General features: G+C 56.3%; 1 protein-coding gene across 3 annotated transcripts; it reads left to right on the top strand.

Annotated features, from left to right (window-relative positions):
• The first annotated feature begins 26 nt into the window (after positions 1–26).
• ARHGAP36 (Rho GTPase activating protein 36) lies at positions 27–24,354 on the top strand. 3 transcript variants are annotated; one of them, XM_075106408.1, is made up of 13 exons: positions 27–2,952; positions 3,063–4,428; positions 5,148–6,671; positions 8,411–8,567; positions 12,133–12,195; positions 13,485–13,741; positions 14,837–15,032; positions 15,525–15,580; positions 16,076–16,226; positions 18,030–18,178; positions 18,842–19,012; positions 20,723–20,820; positions 21,809–24,354. In XM_075106408.1, exons 4-13 carry the CDS (start codon positions 8,453–8,455, stop codon positions 21,945–21,947), a joined length of 1,395 nt encoding a protein of 464 aa, XP_074962509.1. In that variant the 5' UTR covers positions 27–2,952; positions 3,063–4,428; positions 5,148–6,671; positions 8,411–8,452; the 3' UTR covers positions 21,948–24,354. The 3 variants fall into 3 exon arrangements, with proteins under 3 accessions (XP_074962509.1, XP_074962510.1, XP_074962511.1); XM_075106409.1 differs by lacking the exon at positions 5,148–6,671; XM_075106410.1 differs by lacking the exon at positions 21,809–24,354 and having other exon boundaries at positions 19,521–20,820.
• The last annotated feature ends 464 nt before the right edge of the window (positions 24,355–24,818 follow it).

Raw genomic sequence — 24,818 nt, 5'->3', positions numbered from 1 at the left:
AGCAACAACAAAGAGACGTTTTCTGGTTGCTAGAACCACCAAAAGGGGAAAAAAAGGTGTTTTTTAAAGACATTTCTATGATTAAAAACTGAGGTATGTTTAAACAGAAGATTTAGATGGCTCAGAGTTCTCTGAGCCAAACAATTGGTTCTTTTTCATGCTATTTTCTCTACTAATGGTTTAGTGGTTAAGCCAAGATGAAGGCAGCATCACTAGGAGCCGCGTGTGATTCTGGCAGTGCCACTGGTGGTCTCTGCATTGCAGACTCAGTCTGTAAATAATTTTTTTACATGGGAAGGGTATTTTAATTTTCTGTTGATCTGGGCGGAGCAGAGAGCCTACATCAGGCCTCTGTTTTAGTAATGGCATACCGCCAAATTTCTTTACCCACCTGCTTCAGAGCCTGAGCTTCTGGAAGTGCTACAAGCAGCACAGACTTTTCTCCTCCCAAATCTTCCCAAAGGCTGTTCCTCTTGTTCTCAGTAAATGCCAGGCTCCTCCCCACCCCTCTGCGGAAGGTTAGTAAGATGTGGGGTAAAATGCCTCGGCCCATCGATGGCAGCCTGCCCAGATCTCTCTGCAGAGCCTTCCTGCTGCCGCCCAGCTCGGTGTCACCTGCAAACTCACTGAGGGCACGCTCCATCCCCTCATCCAGATCGTTGATAAAGGTATTAGGCAGAACCGGCCCCAACACTGAGCCCTGGGGAACCCGCTCGTGACCGGCCGCCAGCCGGATTGCCAAGCTCTAGGTGGTCAAAACACTCCCTGATGCACAGAGCCACTCCACCGCCTCCTTCCTTGCCTGTCCCTTCGGAAGGGTTTACAGCCATCCTCTGCAGCACTGAGTCAGCCCACCAGGTTTCCGTGACTGCAGCTCTTTCATAGTTCTCCAGCTGCACAACGGCTTCAGCTCCTCCTCGTTGCCCGTGCTGCGTGCGTTGCTGCAGGTGCACTTCAGTTGGGCTATTGACCCTGCCACCTTTTTTTCAGGGAGAAGCCCTGATTCCCATGCGACTGTCCTCAGGCACTGCTGTGGCTTCTAACACATCGACAACCTTTGCGTCTTTGCTGCCGTGTGGGTCTCCATCCCCTGCCCCCACAGAGATGGCTACGGTGCTGCGCAGATCAGTACAGGGGCATTTCAAATGCACTCCAGTGTACTCAGCACAGTGTGGGGCAGACGGAAGGACCCTGCTAGCACACCGTCCCTCATATGTTGGCATGCCACCCCCAGGCTTATCTCTAGTGAGCCTGGTTTTATCCCTTTCCCCTTTCAAACCTAGTTTAAAGCTCTTTCAATGAGTCCTGCTAACTCCTGTGCAACGATCCTTTTCCCCCTTTGAGACAGGCGTACCCCAACTGTTGCCAGCAGGCCTGGTGTTGTGTAGACTGACCCATGATCAAAAAACCCAGAATTCTGCTGGTGACACCAGGCTCGGAGCCAGGTATTGATCTGCTGGGTCTTCCTCTTTCTCCCCTCATCATTCCCTGCAACTGGAAGGGTGGAGATCACTGCTGTTCCCTTAACCAGCCGTCCCAAGGTCCTGAAGTCTCTCTTGATTGCCCTTGGACTTGTTCTTGCAGCTTCATCACTGCCTACCTGAAAAATCCATAATGGACAGTAATCTGAGGGCCGTACCAGGGTTGGAAGCTTTCTCTTCACATCTTTAACCCGGGCCCTGGGGAGGCAGGAGACCTCCCTGATAAGTGGGTCCAGTCTGCATATTGGGCCTCCTGTTCCCCTTGGGAGAGAGTCTCGCATGACAATGACCCATCGTTTTTTCTTTTTGGAGGCATTTCTGAGGCCAGGCACAGACCGACTTAACCTCAGCAACACCTCCAAGCGACGTGAACCATCCTCATTACTGTTCGGTTCCGCTTGCAGAGCCTTGTACCTATGGTGCAAGGGCACCCGGGAAGGCGGGGTGGGCACGGGGGAGACGCGCCTGCTGGGCCGGGCAGGAACCTGTCGCCGCTGCCCCCATCCCATCGGTCACCGCATTCAGCCAGGTGGAGAGAGGACAGGGTCTGTACAGCAGGGACCTCTCCCTAGGAAAACGAGGAAAGAAACTTTAGAAACTGGAGTCAGGAAAGGCACGTCATTGGCTCTGCAGCCAGAGATCTGCTGGATTTAACCTAAAATGTGGGAGCTAATGCAGCAGAAGGACTCGTAGCTCCAGTCCCGTGGGGTGCAGGGTGGGAGCTGTGATTTGGACAGGCCGTCTTGGCCGGCCAGAGACCCATCCTGGGGGAGCTGGTGTGGCTGGGGGGAGCCCTCTGGGGTGCGGCGGAGGCTCTGGTGCGGTTTCACGGTGGGCCAGGCAGGTTGTTCTGTGGGGCGGCAGGAGGGAGTGGAGCTGGGACCTGCGGAGCGATGGCTCTGTGCTGGGAAAGCAAGGAAGGGCCAGATGAGTCCTGGGTCCTGCTTCTTTCCCCCTCCAGGCTTTCTTTACCAAGGCCCTTCCAGCGGGACTGAGGTTTCCCTGAAACCTTGTGTGCTCTTTGCCACCAGGAGAAATCGGTTCTGCAGATGGGCTCCCTGGACAGCGAGGATGGAAGTGAGGCGCCGCTGCAGGTACCGAACCCCCTCTGGCTCCAGAGGGAGCCCTGGGAGCGGGTGCCTCCTGGAGCAGGAGCAGCTCGCTTGGGTGCAGGCAGTGGGAACGGGTGAAAGGAACCTTCCTGTTGGGACTGGGCTGCCTGCCCCCCTTGCTCCTGACACTGAAGGCTTGCTCCGCTGGAAGCAGATGAGAACTCTTCCAAAGAAATGTTCTAAATAGTTGTGTCACTGCGGGTGGACGTTGTATTTTTAAGGAATAAACTTTTTTTTTTTTAATGGGCAAATCTTGGCCCTGCTGCTTTGTTTTCTCACCTAGCTTGTGTTGCCTGCTAGAGAAAAGGGGGTGCTCCACCCCAGGTCCCGTGCCCACGTGGGACTTCGCTGCCCTTGTAGTAAGTTTCTAGAACGTTCACAAATACCATGGCAGCAAGGGCTCAGCAGCAAACAGCTACGAAACGCTCCGTGCTTCCTCTCCAGCCTCTTCTGATGTTTTACTCAATAGGCAATGAATTCAAGGTCCGTGACCTCCTCCTTCCTTCTTCAGAGCAGATGGAGTTTGCTAATTATGGCAGTGTTTGACGTGGATGTCTAGCGCAGCACGGCAGCACCAGTTTATACTTGGTGACAAAGACGGGCAGTGAGGCGAGGCACGGAGAAAACGGGGCCTGGGCAGCCCCCACAAAGGTGCAACAGCCTGCAAAGGGGGTTCCCGTGCAATGGCTGCACGTGTCGGAGGAAGCTGCAAGCCTGGCTGTGGTCTCTCCAAACTCAGCTGCTGCGGGGAAGGAAGCAGGTCGGGTGGTGGCAACCGGTGCCCGCTGGCTCAGGAGAGGCAGAGATCCCTCGGGCAGCAGGCAGCGGCAGAGCCGGGTCCGAAACCAACAGGGCTCTGCACCACGTCCTCAGCTCAGCTTCTCCCCCAGCTGTGGCCAAGGCTGCAGCGGGGCTGGGCAGAGCCGGGGCAGTGTGGCTCTGCCCAGGGAATGCGCTGTTGCACCCCGGGCATCACCGTGTCACGGACCAGGAGCTCAGCTGCGCTCCCCGAGGTGCTCTGGGCATGTTAACATGCCAGGAGATGCCAGTTTTGGGTGTTAACAGATGTCTTGCGGGTTGCTGTAGATTTGTAGGGCTCTGTTGGGTCTGTAACTCAGCACGTCGTACAAGATGCTGGGTGTCCATCTATGCCGCCAGGTCTTCAACGCCAGAGCTTTGCAGGGCGCCCCTGTGGCCCCCCCCAGACCCATCGTGGGTGCGGAGGGCCGCCACGTGCCTGGCCCAGCCTGCCCATGCCCAACCGCGCTGAAGGTCTGGTCAGTGTAAAGAAGCTGCGATGGAGTGGTTGAGAGGTCTGCGTGCTGAGGCGAGGTGAGAACCATCCCCTGGCCCCCATCGACCAGCACCCAGGCAGCAGATTCCCCGTTCAGGTTCCATCTGCCAGAAGAGCTGATGCTTCGGGAGGTGTCCTAGTTACTGCCGGGTAAGACTGTGGGACAAGCATGGGGACGGAGGGTAGATTGAGCAATGATCGATCCCCTGCCAAGGCACGAGCACTGTCATGCGTGGGAAGCGCTCTTCCTTCCATCTAACCTTGCCCTCTCTCTCCGCACAGTGTTTCTGGCTCTCATTTCTTTTGGCAGAAAACTCATGTTCTCATCACCCCTCTCCTCCCCTCGGCCGTGTTCGGCTGCAGCGTCTCCTCTCCGTCACTTCTCTGCTTCTCCTCCCGCCAGCAGGCAGGGAAGGTTCTCCCAGCCGCCCTACGGGGCTGCGCGAGACACGGTGGAGAAGCTGCTTGAAAACCATCCCCTTGAGGGAAGAGAAGGGAGCCCAGGCTGCCACTGGCTGTGCTGCGAGAGAACACGAGGAAGGTAAATGCCAGCCCTTCGTTCTGTCTGGGAAGAGGGTGGCTTTGCTGCTGAAAACGGGAGCAACTGCAGCTCCTTGGGAATAGAAGGGGTGGCTGAGCTGAACCTTCCTCATGAGATTTCCTTAAATAAGCCCTAGTCCTAAAAATAAGCGGGGAAAGTCATTGCAGAGAGGAAGTGCCATGTTAACGCTCCCAGAAAAAGGCATTTTATTTCTGTCTTTGAGCAGATTCCTTCTACGGCATCCCCCTCCGAAGGAGGGTTTGCGCTACTTTTGGATTTGCTTTTGCCCCCGCTGCGAATGGGCGCTTTCCTCCTCGTGGGGAGCACTGGTGCCTGCCCAGGCTGGAGCGAGCTCTGCCCGTGCTCTGCCCACGCTCTGCCCGCGCTCTGCCCGCCCCGCTGCCGTCTGGGGCTCTGCAGGGCATCGCCCGTCTCAGGGCAGGGATGCCCGCCGCGCCGCCGCGCTCCCATCAGGGGGTCTGGAGCTGTGGGTGGTGGTCCCCACCCAGCTTGCTCCCACGAGCATAAACACATGCTTCTTGTGGGAAATGAGGCCAGGTTTTTCAGGGTTGACAGCTGAAGCACGAGTTGATGGGAAAGCTAACAACGGTGGCGTTTTGTAGGGCTGTTCTCGTAGCGCTTACAGCAGGGCCAGGTAAGCAGCGGCTTGCCCTGGCTTCTCCCTGCTTTCCCTCTGTTCTGCCTCCTCTCCTAACCAGGTTTCCTCCTCGCCCCAAAGCAGCCGCATCCTCCGCGACTCCACTCTGACCATCCCTCCCGCTCAGGCAGGGGCTGTGAATGTGGGCTCTGCCCAGAGCTGTGAGCTTCGCCTGCAGAAGGGTAACTTCCTTCGGTGTGTCTGTCCCAGGGGCTTGTCTGTCCATCGGCAGCATCGGCTGGCAGCGGAGCTGCGCCCATCCTGCTGGGAGGGTCCTGCTCAGGCACTGCATCTGCTCGTCCCTCCTTTCTGGTCTGGCAGAAACGCGTGAGGTGTCGCTGGCGAGTGGAGGCGTTCCTGCCTCTCTAAACCAGCATTTTACTTGTGCCCTTCCCCACCCAGGCTGTCCCGGGGCGCTCCTGGCCCAGGATCTCTGCTTGCAAAGCTTCGTAGGACCAGTTAGTTATTTTAGTTTAAGACCGACCTCTTGCATTCAGCACCGCTGAGACAGTAAATGAAATATGGTCCTGAAGGGCTGCTTCTTCCTTCCGTAGAATTTTTTTTCCTGCAGGTTGAAAGTTATAAAAAGCCCTGTATTGCGTTCGGGGCTGATGGCGGAGCCTGGCTTGGGAGGGAGCGCGTGGAGGGGCAGAAAGCTGAGGGGCGGCCAAAGCGAGCTGCAGAGCCTAAAGAAAAGCTTCTGAAGTTGTTTAATAATTTAATAATGAAGAAGCCCCTTTTCACGCAAGACATGAATGCCTCCGTGGGCTGTGCCTCGCCTAAAATTTAAGTGGGTATTGTGATTCTCTGGCCCCTTCGCTGGCGCGTCCCCCCGAGCTCCAAACCCCGGGGGGGTCAGTGCTACGCCTGGCTGCCTGCAGGATTAGCTGCCAGGCAAGCAGGGTTGCACCAGCCCCTCCTGGGTGATTTACCCCCAAGTCCAGTGTGCGAGACAGTCGTGGGCACCTGGGTACCCCGGTTTTAGTCGTCCCAAGGTGTTGAGCTGTGCCAGGCTATGCTGCATCCCACGTCTGGCACCACGTCCGTGCTGAGGCACGTGGTTTTTGTAATAAATGCCCAATGTTTCAAGAATATCTTTGCCGTTAGCTGAATTCCTTTTTTGGTGGGCCCTTCTGGGGACTTCATAACAACTCTTTTTTTTTTTTTTTTTTAAATTTCTGTAACTTTCTAAATATCTTTAGAAATTGAAAACCTGGCCAAAAGACAGAGGTGGGCAGTCAGTGCTGTGCTGAGGCTGATACAAGAGCCTGCGTGGGCTGCCTTGTCGCACTCCGGGGTGTTCTCACCCTTATCACCGGCTCTAGGCGATTTCCAGGCATTTATTTTTCACTGTTGCCTTAAAGCCCTCCTTGGGAGTGCTCCTTTCAGAGCCTGTACTCTGACCACATCTTTTCTGTGTGCATGCCCATAACCTTGCTCCTCTTTTTCATATACTGCTGCTTTTTGCTCTTTGGACCGTGGCGGGGTTCGCCGGGTGCCGGGGAGGCGTTGCGGGGCGCAGGCTGCGGTGGGCTGGGGGCAGGAGGAGCGGCCGCAGCCCCTCGGCGCCGGAGCGGGCACCCAGGTTAGTGCGGGGCGAGGGGCCGGGAGCCGGCGCGGGTCCCGGCACGGCCTCTCCAGGAGGCTGCAAACGACAGGGAGAGCTCGCCAAAGATGCGGGAGAGGGGATGGGGCGTTTGGCCATGACCTGCGGGGGGCTGTGGGCTGCAGCCCAGCCTGTGCTGGGGATAAAGGCATTGGCGAGGGTTTGGCAGCACTGGTCGGTGCTGGAAGCGTCTGATTTACAAGAGATGAAGCTTGGTGTTAAGTATTAAATTAAGAATAAATCAGTTTAAAATGGGGGAAAAAGGTAGGGGGGAAGAGCTTGTGAATGGCGTACATCTTATTTAGTGGGACGTGCGCTGCCTCTCAGGTTTTAGAAGGTTTACAGGACTAAAAAAACCCAAACCCCAAAGCTCTTCTCTTCACCCGCCCTGGAGGGAAACTGCTACACCCTCCGTTCTGCCATAGGAAGCATCTGTCCAGCCCCAGCATCCCGACACTGAACAGCCCCATAAACCAGCCTGAGTCAGAGCCATTCGGGGCTCTCTCAGGAGTCACCGCTCCTTGGTTACTCCTTGTTACATTGGCATCCAGCACGTGGCGGGATGTGGGTGAAGGAGAGGAGGGGAGTGCATCTGCGCAGCACCCTCCAAAGACCAGGCTGAGGCTGGGATCTCATCCCGAGCCCTTTCCACCCAGAGCCGATGGTTTTGCTCGGGATGAGCTGCCACCGGGGGCTGGCTGGGAGCAGCGTTCAGCTGATTTGTATGAGGATGGGTGCTGGGACCTGCTAACGTCATGCCAAAAGCTTCAGGACCCCTGACTTGGTGGAGTTTGTTGGAGGCGGGGGGGAAGTAAGGCAGGTGTCTGGAGGGGGCTGGGACGGGCTCAGGCTGCCACAGCAGCCAGGAGGAGGTTTTTGTTGGGTGCCACTTCTGGGGGGGCAGGAGCATGAAGAAAGTCCAGGTGTGAATGTCTCCAGCGTTGATCCCAACGTAGCCGCCAGTTCCTGCAGCTGAGGGTTAGGTCTGTGGGCGCAACGTGAGGATGCGCCGCGATGGAGCCCTTGGCTCCATGTGTTTGTTGTTGCGGAGCAGCTCCCAGGTGCAAAGTGAAGCATCTTAGATAAGGTGTCGGGCCAAGCGGGGCGAAGCGCTGCTTACTGCGGTTTCCTTCACATGCACTTTTGGGGCGCTTTGGAACACGTTGTGCCTTCTAGGCTTGGTAAGGAGGTGGCCGGACTTGCCTCCACCCTGACTTTGCTCACATGGAGCGTGGTCTGGAGGCTGATGCCAGCCAGGAACTATATTCCCATGGTGAAGAATGGCCAAGTCCCAGCACCAGGACCACAGCGCCTGCTCTGGCTAGCCAGGATGTGCCCGGTCTTGTGTACGTGAGCCTGATGGTGTTGGGCTTCATGTGGAAACAGATGGCACTAGAACTGGGCAGGGAGCTCTCTGCCAAGCACAGAGGTGCCTCAGGGAGCCTGCGGGGTCTTGGGAGCCAGGGCTGAGGTCTCTCACGTGCTCCCTGATGCCCCCAAGGCCTTTGTTTGGAAGGTCAAAGCGAGATGGTGTGGCGGGGACGCCTACAGATCAGCTGGCGCTTCGGAGGGGTGAAAGAGAGCCAAGTCCTGCACCTCTCCGGCACTGGCAAAGACACCCTGTGGCATTTTCAGCAGCTTCTCTCCTAAACAGCCGTCTCTGCGATGTGCTCCTGACTCTATTTATATATATATATATATATATATATGTTTTTCAGAGGACCTTTATCTCAGCTCTTCTGCCAGGATAAAGCACCAAAATGCAGCCCCTGCCCCTGCACAGCCTTTCGGAGCTGGAAAGAGCCACTCTGCAAGAGATTGCTCTCTACCAGCTGCAGGAGAAGCTGCTCGTTGGAGACCTCAGCCTGGCTAAAGGTAGGGGATGGGAGAGGAGGGCTCCTCTGAGGGAGGGCAGAGGTCTGAGCCGTTATTGCTACTCACCCCACACCTGCACTTCGTAACACAGGGTGATGGTTATGGAAAGACATTTATGACACATATTGGTCCCTTTTATTCTTTCTTTCCTGCTTTGGTCTGAGCCTCGAAGGGGTAATCAGCCTTTTGAGGAGGGCTTGTGTGTCCATAAGAGTGTGAGAATATGACCTTGCCTGTTGTCTGCATTTGATCCCTCTAATCCAAACCAGCTGCAAAATGACTTGGCAAGGTCTTCCACTGGGACTATCTTAATGCCATTGGGATGGGACAGGCTTTGCTTTTTGGATTAATGTCCGGCACAGAGCCCTGCTGCTGGGATGGGGGTTATGCAAGGCTAGACGGCATGCTATGACATTAATGAGCAAATAAGTATAGAAGCTCTACAGGGACTGAGCTCCTCTGTCTTGGCCTACGTAGACATACAGGCGTTGTCTGGGTTCCCACAGCTGCCTGCGTCCCCCCTCATCTACACATCTAACAGGCAAGCGCAGTGAGTTGGGGATCCCAAATGTACCCGTTACTCAAGAGTGGACAGACCACCTTGAAATGCCTCCTCTGCCCTGGGCTGGATTTTGGCATCCCAGTAGGGCAGGAGATGCCTACAGCTCACCAGCCCTCGGGTCGCGTGGTACCAGCAGTGCGGGGGCTCAGGGAGCTCGGGGGTCTCCAGCCCCACCACCCGCTTGCAGCAGGGCTGTCGCCAGCACCAACCTGGGGCGGCTGGGGCTGGGACCTCCCAAGGATGGAGCCTCACACACCTCTGGGGACCTCTCCCAGGGAGGGAGCGTTTCCTGATGCTCAACCTTGTACTGGACAGCAAGTACTTACTCGGGGTGACATCCAAGTTTGGTTTCCTCTCTTAGTTAATGCTTGGAAGATTTCATGCAGCGAAATGGCTTCAAGAAGAATAAAAGAGAGAAAGCCCCCTCTCACTCCCAGAACTCCAAGTTGCCCCAGGGCTACAGCATCAGCCGCCACAGACTGCCTCTAAGTCCCTGGGCGACAACAACCACAAACATCCTGGCTCCTTTTCTTTCTTATTTTGAGCTGTTGTGATCCCAGTTTCAGTGATACCCCGCAGCAGTAGCTTCTCTAGGGAACAGTGCAGTGCAAAAAACCCACGGAAGTTTTTCCTTCCTTGCTGTTAAGTGTTGCATTTTGTCCGCTGGGCTCCTCTCTTGCTGCGGGGTAAGTGCAGGGGTCTGCAGCGTCCTGGTCTCATCCTTGAGTGTATTTTGGCTATCGCTCTCGTGCTCACCTGGTTTTCAAAGGAAGCAGCTGCTGTCGGGGAATCCCTCCTTCCTTTTGTCCGTCTTTGTACCCTTTAGATTTCTACCTGCTAATTGCATTTTTTGCGGTTAGTTGGCTGGGAGACAATGTAAGACGCTGAGGATTAGCTATGAAACTACTGCGCTTGCAACATCGTTTTCCTATCCCAGCATTTTAAAAGGAAGTTTGTGATGTTTGGAAATGCCTACGTGTGGGCTGCACGGCCTCCATTTGGGCCCACCCCCCCGTCTGTACGTGCTCCCCAACAGCTACCCACGTGAAATTCCTGCCTTCCTTAATAAACAGCCATCGCGCAGTTGTTATTGTCCTCAAGGAGAAGGTGTTCGGCACCTCTTGTAATCCTCATAATCCCAGATACTTAGATGAGGAGGATCACGGGGTGTGTGTCCCCTCGTGAACCATCCTTTGGGGTAACCTTCAGCTTCGATACCCTCTGGGCTGCAGTTTTCCTTCCCAGAGTCCTTACCTCACTCAATCCCAACAAACCTCTGCAGCACCCTGGACCTTACAGCAAACGCCCTCCTTCAGGGCGATGCTCTGGGCTACAGAGCAAACACGTCCTGGGCACGACATCTCATTTTGTCTGAGTCTGTGGTTCGAGCAGGAGATGACCGTGAAAGATGAAAGCTTTGAAGGATGCACAGCGTCGGGCTTGCCATAATGCATCTCAGTGAAGAGAAGTTGTCCTCATCTCCTGGGTTGGTAGTGGATGACATGCATTACTCTGTCATCGAGGTACCGGCTCAGGCTTTCTGGGCAGGGGGATCCTGGTGGTTTCTTTACCATCCGCTGCCTCGTGGTTTGCTTCCCTGAAGACCATCTGCACAGCTTTAAGAGTGGAGAGTTATGCTGACGCTCAGCCTCAGCACGTTGTCACCCCTCCTGCCTCTGTGCTGAAACAGGGGAGATCTGCTGGCCTTTCGTCTCCTTAGCTGCGTGGGTTTTGTCTCCAGGTTGTTGTTCATCTTCCTGCCGTCTGGTCATTTGAAACGACCCGTATGGTGCTGCAGAATAGCTAATGTAGGCTACTCTTTGATGCATATGTTGCTCATACCGACTCTCATAGCTTTCTTCTAAATCTTACAGAATAACCCAAACAATTAAATAAGATGCTTCTAGGAAGAGAATTCCTCAGGAATAAGGAGCACAAGCCAGAACAGGGTGATGTGTCCTGGAAGGATTTAGGGCAGGCAGTGAGCGAGCTTTCAGTTGCTTGCTGCTGACTGCTGTCCCTGGGTGTGCAGCGTGGGGAGTGCTTAGGAGCGGGGCTTGCCTCTCTGGGACCGGTACGGGGTTTCTGGTGGTATGTGTTTTGTCTAACTTCGTCTATGCTCTGTAAAACTGCCACAAAACCTTTTCTGGGGCTGTATTTGTTTTTCCAGTGTCGAGACCAGACCTCTGAGGACAAGTTAGGGTCGTTTTCTGAGCCATTAAGTAATTGCTAGGACATCATCATTAATCCAGAGTCATGGACACAGAATTTAAACGTGGCCAGAACAGTTTTAAGCTACAGCGTTTGGACAGCTAAGGCTTTTTCCACTGCTTTTTTGTGTGTGAGAATCCGTTTGCTGGCGGCTGGTCTTGGCCACTCAGCACAGCCTCCCCGCACGCCCCAAGCACAGACCACACTTGGTAGCTCCTGCAGCATCAGGCGTTTCCTTTGGCGGGGCACGGCAAGCGAGGATGCCGCCAGAAAGACCAGCTGCGGCTCATTTTGACTCTGCTTTGTGGCAGCAGTTCGTTTGCTGGCTGCCTGACGGCTCACAGGCTCTCACCTGCAGTTTTGTGCGTTGCAGGATTACACGCCTGGAGAGTAAGGCATCAGTAAGCCCTGATGGAGGGAGGTTTGTAGGGCTGCGGTCTGAGCCGCGTGGGGCGAATCCCGCAGCTGGGCTGTCTTTAACCCACAGCTCTGGTTTGGTGCCATGGGACCCCCCCAGCCCAGGTGCCTGGGTGTGGAGGGGTGCCTTCCTCCACCTGGGGAGGATGGCGGCCCATCTCTGGGGCTGTTTCCCCCCGGTTGATGCCCACCATGCCACCCCACGCGGCCTCACGCATCGTCTCTGGGCCACGGTCCCCGGCGTCCCTCTGCCCGCGGGAGGTGCCCGCAGCCGTGCTCTGCCCGCGAGGGTGCCGAAAGGCCAACCTCTGTAAGGGGAGACTGTGCTAAAACAGCCTAATGATGCAGAACCTTTGCTTTCTTTCCTCCTCGTAGTTGGACCTAAAGGCAGTAAATCTATCCGCCAGAAACTGGAGAGCTTTTCGAAGGAGAAGAAAGGTGAGCAGCCTCCCTTTTACCCAGGGTTTGGTCCCTGCTCTCAAACGGAGTTGGTGATTTTTGATGGGGCTGAGCTGGGAGGTGCCCGAATTCAGCAAGGTGCTTTGTCCCGTGTTGTTTTGCTGTTCTCCGGAGGGGGGTGTAACGATACGTGCAAAACCGTGAGCGAGCCTGGAAGGGCCGCGTACGTGTGCGCGCGCGAACGGCTTTTGTAAGGATGCACACATACGGATATTTCTATCTGCCCATTCTACTCTGGGTCTCGCTGCTGCGAGTTCTGTTTCACTGTCCCTTGAAGGACGTCAGCCACAAACCTGGGGCAGCCAGAGTGAGGAGCACAGCCAGCTGGGAACGAGCACTTCTTAATTTTCTTCACACCAGTACAAAGTCCGCTCAGGGAAATTATTGAGCTGCAGCCTGATATTTTACAAAATGGGTTTGTGCCTGGGACTCCGGTTGCCAAGCCCCTTGGCCCAGGGCGGTGTGGAGGCTGGAAGTAAGGAGAGCTCTCCCTGCATCTGCAAGGCGCTGTGGAGGGGGAGGGTTATTTGGGAAAAATGCCACTAATACCAGGACAGGTACTCTTGAACAGACATAGCTGACACAAACCCTGTGGAAAACTGGAGTTCATCATTTGGTAAGAATCTTTTCTATCAAATACTTCTGGTGATTTATGAAGTCTCCATAGACGCTATGGCATCTTCATGAGGCTGTAACCAATAAAAGGAAGGAAAGTTCAGGAAGAAAAAGCTGGGACAGGCTGCAACAAGCACGTTGATGGAGGCCAGTTTTCCTGCCTTCTTCCCAGCACCCTTGCGTCTCCTTGCCTCTTCCTCCAGCTCCCACGCTGCGCCCTCCCGGCTCAGCTCCCTGACTGCCCGGCACCCTGGCTCCCACCACGCAATGCCCCGGGGCTTTCCTGGAGCAGCAGCTCCCCTTTGGGTTTGCCGAGGGTCATGCTCTTCCCACCCAGCCCAGGCCTTCGTGGCGCCTGGGGAGCTGGAGGAGGAGCAGGAGCAGGAGGGGACAGGGCATGCGACGGCTCTGATAGTTACAGGAGTGCCGTCCTGGGTTCAAGCTACAGGTCTCCTTGTCAACGGATTTACACATTGTCCTCTTCACTCTCCTGCTGGCGGTTTCCTTTACAGTACCCTCGTAGTCCCTTCTGTTGGTTAATTATTTTATCCAGGTGGGCACGTGTGCCCCCGGCAGCTGGGCTGTGCTAGTGCAGCTCCCTCTTGGTTTTCCTGCTAGTGATGCTTTTCCGTTTCTCCCATGTTCTTCCCCAGACTGCTCTCCGCAGACTTTCGGGATCCCGCTCTTCCAAGTCATCGCCAATGACCGCGCCTACAAGCAGCTGCAGGAAGCAGTGAAGAAGAGCCGCCGGCTCTGCCTGGAGGTGGAAGCGACAGTGACAAGATTTCGGGCTCAGAGGCAGAAGAGGTGCCCGATGAGCAGGACCTTCGGGCTGGGACTCTGCTGGGTCTTCCCGGAGGAGCCGCTTTCCCCAGCTTTCGTCTGCAACAGCTCCTGGAGCCAGCGAAGGGTACGACTGCAAACACGGGCTGCGCTGTGATGGTGCGGCAGGCTGGGGGAGGCTCTGACTTCAGCAATACGTACGGTTTCCCAGGGTCTTTTCTTGATGCGAGTTATTCGTGCTGCAGGCTGGGTCGGTCCCGGTCCGCCCCTAGGGAAATGGGATGCCCCTACTTCTCCCAAGAGATGGGCTGTGAGGGGTGGGACAGGCTTTACTAGCTCAGCTCTACTAGCTTTACTAGCTCAGCCAAGGTTACCAGAAGGACATGGCCAGGCCCATAGGGGTCCGTAGGGGTAGGAGGAGATTCATCATTAGCGGTGGGGATTTCTCTGCTCCTCCATTGATCGCATCTTGCTGAGCAGCACTGTGAGCAGACATGACTTCGTGAAAGAGCGTCTCCTTTTTGGCAATGTCGCGGTTGGAGACCGAGCCTCACGCTTGCGAAGTTCCCACCAGAAGTTGTGGCCATCGGTGGCCGGTCGTGCTGGCTCCCTGGCCACGCGGCAGGGAGAGGCCCCTCGCTGCTGTGGGGGCATCGGCTGTGCCGCCGAGCGAGTCTGCTTTCGGTATTGACTACCCTTGCATCAAAGGGCAGGGAAGATGGTGTGGCCGGTCAGCCTTGGCCACCGCCTTGGCTTTAGTCCTGATTCCTGCAAGGGGAGGTGGGTGTGAGGCTGGGTTTGGTTTGCCTCATCTCTCTGGAGTAGAGACCCACGCCTGCCTCTTGTTAAGTGCCTGTAACCCCTGGTGTAAAGCAGCTCCAATACAGGTGACTAAAGCCAGTATATTGCATGGTCAAAGGTGAAAGACGCAGGGATGTTTCCCCTTCCCCCATGCCTGTGTGCAGTCTAGGGTCTGCCCCAGTAGATGGCTGTGTTTAGAAACACCTCTCGCTAGGAGCAGTGCACATAAACGAGTGCATGGGAGATGAAAGGCCTCTCTGCGGTTCTCTTGCAACCCCAGATGGGCTCTGTAGACCTCTGTGTTCCTTTGGAGGTGATGCCTCCCTTTCCCACAAACTTCTGAGGTCACAGCGATGACGGTGTACTGGGATCTTGTGGGGTAGTTCCTGCCACCCTGTGAATCACCTCTGCTCCATCTCAGGGGGCAATGTCCGTGGACTGCATCACCGACCTGAGCGACAACACTTCCAGGCTGCTGGAGGCACTGCAGTTGTCACACCCCCACGAGCTGGATGCACGGAGAAGCCTGGGCAAGAAAAAGATGTTGAGCCTCAACCCCATCACCCAGCAGGTCCCGCGGATTGTGGACAGATGTTGCAAACACATTGAAACACACGGTAAATACGCACGTCTCTCCGGGCAAATGGCAGCTCCCGCAGTAGGTTGGTAAAACCCATCATATGTGGTGGGCTGGGGCAGTCTGGCCTGACCGTTCCCCAAGACGGGAGGAGGCAGCTGACTCCCGGGGCAGGGCATGCTCCCAAAAAGCTGCCCGGGGAGAGTCCTCTGGGCTGGGCGTAGCATCTGGCTGAGAAGTGAATGTCACTGTGCATATCAGTGACCCATCCCCTGGTGCGCTCTGGCCTTGACTCCCCCTGCAAATCCAGCGTCTAGCTCAGAGTGGCTGTACAGGTGAGCTCTCCTCCCTGACCCACAGACAGTCAACCCCGGAAAATCTTATGGCTCCAAAACCCTTCTTTTTAAGGAAGGATGCACTGCCTCGCATGCAGTGCAAGAGAACCACTTCCATGGGGTTGAGGTGCTCCAAGGACCAGGTGGGGTGGCAGGGGGCTGTGGAAATGCAGAGCACTAACCTGCCCGTCTCCCAGGTCTCCGAACGGTGGGCATCTTCCGGGTTGGGAGCTCCAAGAAAAGAGTTCAGCAGGTAAAGTGAGACATTTACTGCATCCTTGGTAGCAGTACTGCATCCAGAGGACAGACGCCTGCACGGGTGGGGAAGGAATAAAGCAGACGTTGACGTGGAGATGTCTAAAATATCACAGGCACATGCTGGATCACACACAGCTTGTAACCTGCTGCTGGGGCCTTCTCCCAGCCATGGAGAGCAGGCTTCGTCCCTCCAAGCTGCCTTTGACAGATGAGCCTCCCTCCCCTGGCTGGCACTTCAGAACCTCCCCCAGGCTCCCATCACCAGCCGGCAGCTGCTTCTGGTCCTGCGGGCCATCCTGTGGGCAGCAGCAGGCTCCTGGGCTCTGCGTGCCTTCTCCGGGGGTGCCTGCGTCAGGGGGACGCTGGGAGCAGCCAGCCCTCCTGTCCTGCCATTGCAGTAGCTCGGTACAGGCACAGTTCCTGTCAGCATGACTCTCATAAAGAGGAAGAACTGACTGTTGCTTTTATTCTCTTTTCTTCCATCTTTAAGCTGAGGGAAGAGTTTGACCGAGGACTGGATGTTTTCCTGGATGAGCATCAAAGCGTTCATGATGTGGCTGCTCTGCTCAAAGAGTTTCTTCGGGACATGCCGGACTCACTGATTCCCAGAGAGCTCTATGCAGCCTTCCTCGGCACCGCCTGTGAGTACCTGGGGTGCCTTGTTCCCGCTCTGCGCAGTCCACCCACCGCCTCTGCTTTTGTAAGGAAAAAAAGGGAGTTTTCTTCCTGTGCAATGGGCTGGCTCAGCAGCGGGTCCCAGCACGAGCCAGCGCGCTGCGCGGGAGCTCAGCCCAGCAGTTGGCGCGGCCCGTAAGGGTGTCTTTGCGAACCCTCTGCCCAGGTCCCCCAACCCACCGCATTCTGGGTGACTGAGGTTTTAGGCAGCCTCTACTGCTTCCGGCATCACTCTTTCTTGGCCTCCTTCACCATCTCTTTGCTTCCCTTTTGCCATCCTTCTCTCCTCAGATTTGATTCTCCAATACCAAGTCCCCGAATCCCTGCTTCCACATCAAAAACGAGCAGCTACACACCGGTGGGCTTGCAATGAGGCTGTGCCGTGGCGGGGAGCAAGGGAGGGCCTGTGCTGGGGGGAACGGAGGTGTACAGGGACCTGGGGGACGTACGAGGCAATCTCCTGCCCTCCAGCTCAGCTATTGGAGCACACAGCACACGTGCACTGTAAAGCAGGCGAGTAAAGCAACCTGTCCCTGCTGGAATCACCCCAGAGCAAAGGCATGGGGCTACAGGTGTGTCATCTAGCTGTGGGCATGGAGCACTGAGTTTCTTGGGGATAAAGATATCCTGACGCTGGGGCACGTCTCAGCATCTGGTCTCCTTAGGGGGAGCAGGAAAACCTTACGGGGAGCCGGTGGAGGTGGAAGGCAGGCTGCAGCGCCCGTCTTCTCTAGCTGTGCAATGGACCTGCATCTCTGCAGGGGCAGGAGAGACCTGGGTCAAAGGGGAGAAACAGAAGATGGCCTCCCAGGTGAAAAGCAGGCCAGTACTGCATCCAGCTGGAAGTGGCTGTGCTGTCTTCACTTTGGTGTCTTTTACTGAGAGTCCTAGAGGTGGAATCTGCATTAAGTTTGATATGAGCTTCCACATCAGCTATTTTGCAAATCAACAATAATTTGAGCTCCCAGCTCCTTCAGTGTTTTGTAAGACCCATATACAGTAAGGCCGCTGTCGTTGCCTGTTTTCTTGTCACGGCTGGGGCGTGTGATCGGAGTGGATCTTCAGCTCACGCTGGCCTTGTGACACTCACACCTGAACGAGAAGAACTTGCCGGTTCTCCCAATATAAGATCTAAGGAGCCTCCCCTCGCCGCCAGCGGCAGAGCGGGGTACGGGACCACGCGGTCCCCCATCCGCCGCTCCTCCCTCACCTGTCACCCATCACACAGAGCCTTGAACGTCCCTCTTGCATCACACCCTCCTCTTCTTTTTTCAGGCGCCCTCTCTAGCCTTGGCTGGCTCAGTGCTTGCTGTCCCCCTGTCCTCCCTTGCCAGCTCAGCATCTCTCTCTGCGGCGAGGAGACTTCCTTTCCCCTTGCTGACACTGTTAATAAAAAGGCCGAACGGCCCCGGTGTGCACGTGAACCCCCCCTTTGCTCGGCAGCAGAGGGATTAGCGGTGTGCTGCCCGGCACCGCCACGCGCAGCTGCTGCAGCCTGGGCTTTTTTTTTTTTTTTAAATAATTGGATTATAAACCCTCTGGTCTAGGACAGTCTTTGACTATGGGGCTGTACAATACCAAATGCAATCACATCGCAGCTCCTGCTGGGGTTTCCCAGAGCGCTTATCCCTGCGTGGATGGGGTGAAGGGTAAGACACCAGTCTGGCCGCCTCCGGAGCTCATTACCGCGGGTGTAAATGAAGTAAATGAAGGTGGAAGTGCCTGGCGGGCTGGGAACCGCACTAATTAACGGGCTGCTCTCTGCCTAGCCATGGAGGGCCCGGCGCAGCTGGCCACCCTCCAGCTGCTGCTCTTCCTGCTGCCCCCCTGCCACAGCGACACGCTGCACCGGCTCCTGCGGTTCCTCAGCGAGGTGGCCCGGCACGCCGAGAGCTCCTGGGGCCCCGACGGCCAGGAGGTAAGGCTGGCCCCAGCGGGTCGACGGCGTGAGGAAAGGGTTGCTCAAGCTTCGTTGGTTAAAACCAAGCAGAGCTTCTTGCAAGCAAGCCTGGGTGAATCCTTTGGCTAAACCGAAGCGTTGGTAACTCCCCCTGCCCGTGGCAGGTCTGGGCTGCTCTCAGCCCAGCGAAGTGGTTTTCTGGGTTGCAGGAACCCCAGGGAGCCCTGGCTGTGTGTCTGTAGGCAGCGCAGGGGGCGTTTCTTGTGGACTAATTCTGGTTTTCCACCTCCGACTTTCATGAAGGACTTTTCATCGTGCATTGAGGTTGATTTTGGTTTCTCTGGACAATCCAAGCTCTAAGTCTCTCTGTGATTCAGAGAGACTGGTTTTGCCCATATTGTAAGATCATAGAGAAATACTGGTTGTTACCTTCTGGTAGGCGTTGTGAAAGAGAGGTAGATGGGGATGGAAGGCCTGATGGAAGGAGGGGATGAGCACGTGCTCCAGCACCACAAACCCTTCACGCTGGCCCTGCCACTGGCTCAGGGAGGACCAGACTGGATCAAACCCTGGCCTCACTCAGCGGCTCGTGTTCCCATCCTGGGGGCAGTGAGGCTGTCCTGGGACATCTCATGCCGGTGCCTCTGTAACCTGCCGTTTCCTTTTGCGCTTGCTTGCTAGATTCCTGGGAATAAAATGACAGTTTCAAACTTGGCCACCATCTTTGGTCCCAACATCCTTCAGAAGGAGAAGCCTGGGGAGAAAGACGCTGGTGCCGTGAATTTTGAAGACAGCGCTGCCATCATACTGGTGCTCCAGAGGCTGATAGAGCACCACCAGACCTTGTTCATGGTAGGTGAGGCTTTCTCAGGGCAGCTTCTCTAGGCCGTTCCTTCCCCTCTGAACTCTTCTAATGGCAGCAGGAGGAAGGATGTATTCACAGCCCCGCTTAGCAGCGGCTTGTGAAAATGTGAATCATTCCTTGGGGCAAGTGTAAATATTAATTCGGGGTGGGTTGTTAGTGGCATCGTAAAGGCAGAGCTGAGGGTCATGCCATGAACAGGTCCCGTCTTCTCTGTCACTTTCCAGCCCGGTGACGTCTGACCGAGCGCATTTGGGGCGGGAAGCAACTGGCCAACAGCAACGGCAGGAGTGGCACCTCCGTACTGTTTCTCCCCTAAAGTCCCAGTGAGGGGGGAAAGAGGAGGAAAAAATGGGAGACCCTAGAAGAGGGAAGGAGCTGGAAGCGGTGGGTTGGGGTAGAGGTGCCACAGCTTCAGGCAGATGTGGGGAGGCTGTAACAGTGGGGAGAGCTGGTGAGGGCAGTGGAGGATGGCATCACTTCAGATCTGCTCTTCAGCGGATGATTTGGACCATCAGTGTGAGACAGGGAGTGCTCAACCTGTCCTAGAGGATGCATCGACCTGGGGTTCCCAGAAGTGTCTTTTAGAGTCACATAAAGGTTCATATGGGAAGAGACCTCTGGGGCGTCCAGACCAGCCAGATCAGGGCGCACTTCAAAGCTAGATCAGGTCTGTGTCCAGGGACGGCGAGCTCTGACCTCTCTGGGTCCTGTCCCAGGGCTGCACCACCCTCAGGGGAAGAATCTTCTCCTTGTCAGAAGTGCCCTGCTGCAGCTCATCCCTGCTGCGCCTCGGTCTGTGCCGAGGCACCTCTAGGAAGAGCCTGGCTCCATCCTCCTCCACCCTCCCACGGGGCACCTGGAGGCAGCACTAGGAGCCTCTTGCATCTTCTCCTGGCTGGATCCTGCTCTGCAGGGTTGCCCAGGTGGACTTCAAGCCTTCACCGTTGCATTCTCCGCTCTGCCCTTGTGCAGCACAGGTGCCAGGGAAGCATGACAGGCTGGGGATGCCTCTCCAGGCTCTGTGCTTCTCTTTACCACTGTGGGAGGTGCTGGTGGAGAAGGATGAGAGCGGTGCAATGTGTGACGAGGCGGGGTTGCTCAGTGCAGGCTTGGAGGTGAGCATGGTGGTTGAGCAGGAGAGCCCTGCGGGTATGCAGCGAGGTGCCGTTCCGAGCGCCCACGGGTGCTTCGTGCGGACTTGGGCGCTCTGAAGCAGTCCCCAAGGGATGCGATGTAGGGGGGTGCCAGGCAGTCACATAGCTGCTCTCCACAGGGACAACCCCGTGGAGGCTGTGCAGCTCTTTTGGGACACTGGCAGAAACTCCCTGGATCAGCAAGAGCATACGCTGAGCGGTGCTCCTGGCCCTGGCTTTAGGAGAGGACCTGGGAAATTCCCGAGAAGGACCAGTGTCATCCCTTTCCTATGGGACTATGGGAATGTGACGATTCAGGTCCCCCAAAAGCCTGGTAGCAATTGTCAGGTCTCCAGGGAACCAAAGGACGGGGGTTAGTGCGAGGAAAGCAGCGGCTGAGATCCTGCTCAGAACCCCGGGAGCTGTGTGGGACACGACACCAACACAGTGGGTCTGTGAGCACTATTGACGTTGAGTCCTTTTGCTCTCCTTGGCTGCCTCGGCTCATCTTCCTCCAGAGAGGAGGAGATGCCACGAGCGAGTGTGTCTGTGTGTCCCGCCCAGGTCTCTCCAGAAATGCAACACAACATCCTACGGAGGCTATTTCAGACAGACCCCGATGTCATCGACTACCTTTTGCGCAGGAAGTTCAACGCCGTGCCGTAAGTCCCCGCGAGGCGCGGTGCTGCTGGAGGGCACCTCGCTGCACGGGGGGCAAAGCCTCCTGCGGCAGCACTCGCCACGCAGCTGGCAAGTGACGGGCAAATCCTGCTGATCTTCCTGCCCATCTTTCCTCTTCCTTCCACCACTTTGTCGTGAACTCCCCAGCTAAAACTCTTCACTTTCCGTGCTAACGCTTAGCTGAAGCATCCCAGCTTTTTCTGTCCCTTGAAGCTCCCTATTCTCCTTTTTCCCACCCCAGCCTGTGCCATGCTCTCTCCTTTCCCCACACCTGCCCCACACCAGAACTCCCCTCCTTTCTTTGTGCGCACCTACACAGCCCGTGTCCTCCCGCACCCCCAGAGCCCTCCACTGCTCCAGCCTCTCGGGATCACACGCTGATGCCTGCTCCGTTTTCAGCTCCATCGCTAGCCTCCTCCAAATTTTCTTCACCCTTGGCATTGTTTGCATGTCTCTGCATTTTTTTTGCCTGTCCCGTGTGCATCCGTGTGCGCCTGTGTGTGCATGTGGCTGCCAGCTATGTCTGTGCATCTGCTTTCTGGCTTTCTGGCTGCAGGATAGGATAGAGCCATAGAGGCTCAGAGTTTGAGCACATGCCTTTCCCTGTGATTAAAGAAGGTGGGGTGAAAGGGCCTTGTGCCCCGTGATCTGGCCCCATGATCATGGCATGTAACACGGGTATTTCGCTCCCCTGTGGTCTGTAGCAGGGTGGGCTCGGCAGCCTTTGGTCTCCTTGTGGGGCTGGTGATTCCTTCAGCAGACACAGGCTGCACTGTGCGACGTGGTTTCCTGGAGCACAGACCTCAGGAGCCTTCTTTGCTACGGCTCCTTGTCTGTCTTCATGTTCCTTTTGGGACTGTCCAAAGAGATAGCAAACCTTCGGGGCCGCTGCTAGAGGCCATTCGGACGTAAGCTGGCAACAGAAGCACTTTGCAAACAGCACCTCTCTCTGTTTTGTTGCTTTCCTAGGAGCGCAGAGAGTGAGGATTCAACAGAGGAGCATGCGCCGTCCCCGCAGCCGGGTCGGACCAGCATCCTGGAGAGCGGCTCGCTCTCGTCAGAGCTGTACAGCAGCATCTCGTTCCTAAACCTGCACGTCAGCATCTAGCAAGCCTGGGCCAGGCCCTCCGCACTGCCTTCTGTAGATGAAACTGGGCCACCTTTCCCCAGCAAAACTAAGTCTTCTGCCCCACTTTGGAGGAGCGAAGAGGTGAAGGGAGCGTGAGTGCCTGTGGGAGCATCTTTGCTGCCAGGAGGCACGGCGCGTCGTTCTGGTGTAGGCAGACCCACAGCAGGAGAGGCGCTGCAGGTTGCCGACAGAAAGGCTTTCCACGCAGGGGCTTGTGGCCAGATGGCAACCAAGAAGCCCGCGTGCTCGTGCAGCGGCTGTGCGCGTGTGGTTGCGTAGGCAGCGCTGCGCCAAGGGGAGCGTGCTCGGGGAGCGAGCCGGGCAGCCGCTGGCGCGTGCTGTAGCCCGCTCGCAGGGCGCAAGGGCTGCAGTGTCCTCCGCGCAGCGCTGCCTCCGCGGTCCGCGGCTTCGCAGGAGATCGGGGCGTGAGATTTCTGCCCCCAGAGCCGTGCGTGAGCTCACGGCTCCGGGTTCGCAGCACGCTGCGTGGCAGCGCAGGCGGGGACTGGCTTCGTGGCATCCCTGCCCGGCGAGGACGACCTCTCCCTTCCGAATGACCACCAGCCCCGTGCACTGGGGCAGCGAACTGGTGCGAGCTGTGGAGCAGCACGCAGGTGTCTGACACCTCGTGCCGTGCTCGGTGGACGGGACTCGGAGGTCCAAAATAGACCCCATGCGGTGTGCCTCCAGGCATTCGCTGGGCTCTGGTGGGGCCGGCGGGGAGCAGCGCCCTGGGGCTGAGACCCCCGGCACAGACTGGGAGGCACAAGTGGATGGGGACTGTTAGCAGGGCGGTGAGGATGGGGAATGGGCTTCAACTTGGTGCAGCTGGTGCTTTGGGATCCCGTTTACCGTGTGTAGTTGCATCGCAGGCGTGTGTTGAGAGAAAGCTCTCTTGGACCTACAGGAACGCCCGTGGAGCTAAGGCAACCTCACCATCCTTGCAAGGCAAAGACACCTGGCCTGCCGGGCTCAGAATGAATCACAGCTTTCTTCTCTGAACCCAGGCTTCAAACTGCTCATTTTATAGACAGAAACCGCTGTATCAACCCCAAAATGTATGGCTGGTGTAGCAGGAGGGAACAATATACTCTGAGGGTTATAAACTTCAATTTTCCTGGAGTTAATAATTACTAAGTAGATCTTCTAATGTATTTGACGGATTATGGTGTCTTTTCATGATCTTTGGCTGAGAAATGCCTGGTTTGGCTTGTTCCTACTGCTCAGGCACTGGAAGTCACTGCCAGTTATGTGCAGATGTGCATTGCTAGCCGGGATGGCAGAATGAAAGTTATCAGCAAATATTTTCTGTTGTTTTCTTTCCGTTTACTCTGCCGGACGTGGGCTGGCGGCCCCTTACCCAGTAGCCGCCGTGGCCTGGGTTGCCCCTGGGTGAAACAGTGGTGCAGGGAGGGATGCTCTGGAGAAAGCTCAGCTTCGGGCGGGCTGGTCCAGCACGCGGAGCCGCAGCCAGCGTGACGGAGGCCGAAAAGTCAGTGTGCGTGGAAGGGGAAGTCAAAGACGAAGAGACAGCAAAAGAGATCGTGTATTTTATAATCCCTTGGCTTGAAATGCCAATTGGCATGTTCACAGTTTGGCTCTTACCTCCAAGGAAATGCAGTTGAAGAGTGCCGAGAAGAGGGCAGGCAGGTGGGAAGCTGGTGGGGGACGTCATGGGGGATGAACTGGTGCCCAGAAGAGTGCTGGTGTAGAAAACTAGGGCAGACAAGTAGGGGAGGAAGGCGGGTAGTGCTGGAGAGCAGCGGGGCGGAAAGAAGACAGGAATGAGCTATGCCAGGGTTTTTTAGTGTTGGGGGCAGATGGATCTGGTGTCGCAGCTCCTCTTGTTTGGACCACCTGAAATCAGCTGCAAATCCATCGCTTTTGTTCTGGAGAAGCCAAGAAATACACTCTGATGATTAGAGAGTTGCTTATTCTCTGTGAATTGTGGCAAAAATGTCTGGCAAAAAACTCAGGGCACGGAGAGTTTAGCTTTGCAGTTGCTTCCTTTTGTTGCTCCATTGGTCTCCATCTGTCTGTCATCTTGGGTTGTATTTAGACAGCAGAGTTTCTCACGTGACAGAAATCGCTGTTCCACGATGGATTTAATTGTCTGGTTTCATGTATGACTCTGAAACTCCCCCAGACTCAACCTTTGCAGAGACCGGATTGAAATTTATCTCCGTAGATGTTCCCGGCCCATTGCTACAAGCTCCTCGCCACAGCTGCCGTACGCTGACGTGCGGGCAGAGTTGCTTTTTATTTCTTGTTGTGGTTTAAAATGTTTCTGTTTACACTGGCACGTTGGGTAGAAGCTGAAGGGCTTGGCAGCACTTCCCCTCCAAAAGTGGCTGAAAAATAAAAAAAAGTGCTTTTGAAAAGAAAACCGGGCTGGAGTGTTTGGCAGAACCGTGGCTCAGGGAGGGCAAGGAGGGATGGGGATGTTCAAAGGAGGACCGAAGCTCCATCAGCGCTTTGCATCCAGAGCCGGTCCACGGATGGGAGGTACGGGGAAATGTGGCCGGGGCCTTCGGGCTGGCGGGATGCTCCCGCGTGGGGGAGCGGCGGGTGCTGGCCGGGGCCGGGGCACCAGCTCAGTCCTGGGGCCGGGGGGGTGCGGGTCAGAGTCTGGCCTGAGATGCAGGTTCTGACGGTGCGTGGCGGCCGGGCAGTCGGAGCGGGGCTGGGGCTGCTGCTGCCGACGGACGGCCCCGGGGGCTTCGGCGTAGGGTGGGAGCGCCTCTGCAGACTGAGTGTTGGCGGTTCGGGTCCTCACAGCCCGGCTCCTCCTGGAAGCTCCAGGCGGTGCTCACACCACTGGGGGTGACTTGGCGGCCGTGAGAACCTTTC

This window comes from Phalacrocorax aristotelis, chromosome 11 (genome assembly GCF_949628215.1).
Source record: "Phalacrocorax aristotelis chromosome 11, bGulAri2.1, whole genome shotgun sequence".
Lineage (NCBI taxonomy): Eukaryota > Metazoa > Chordata > Aves > Suliformes > Phalacrocoracidae > Phalacrocorax > Phalacrocorax aristotelis.
Note: the sequence above shows the minus strand (reverse complement) of the source record. Positions and strands in the feature narration are given on the sequence as shown.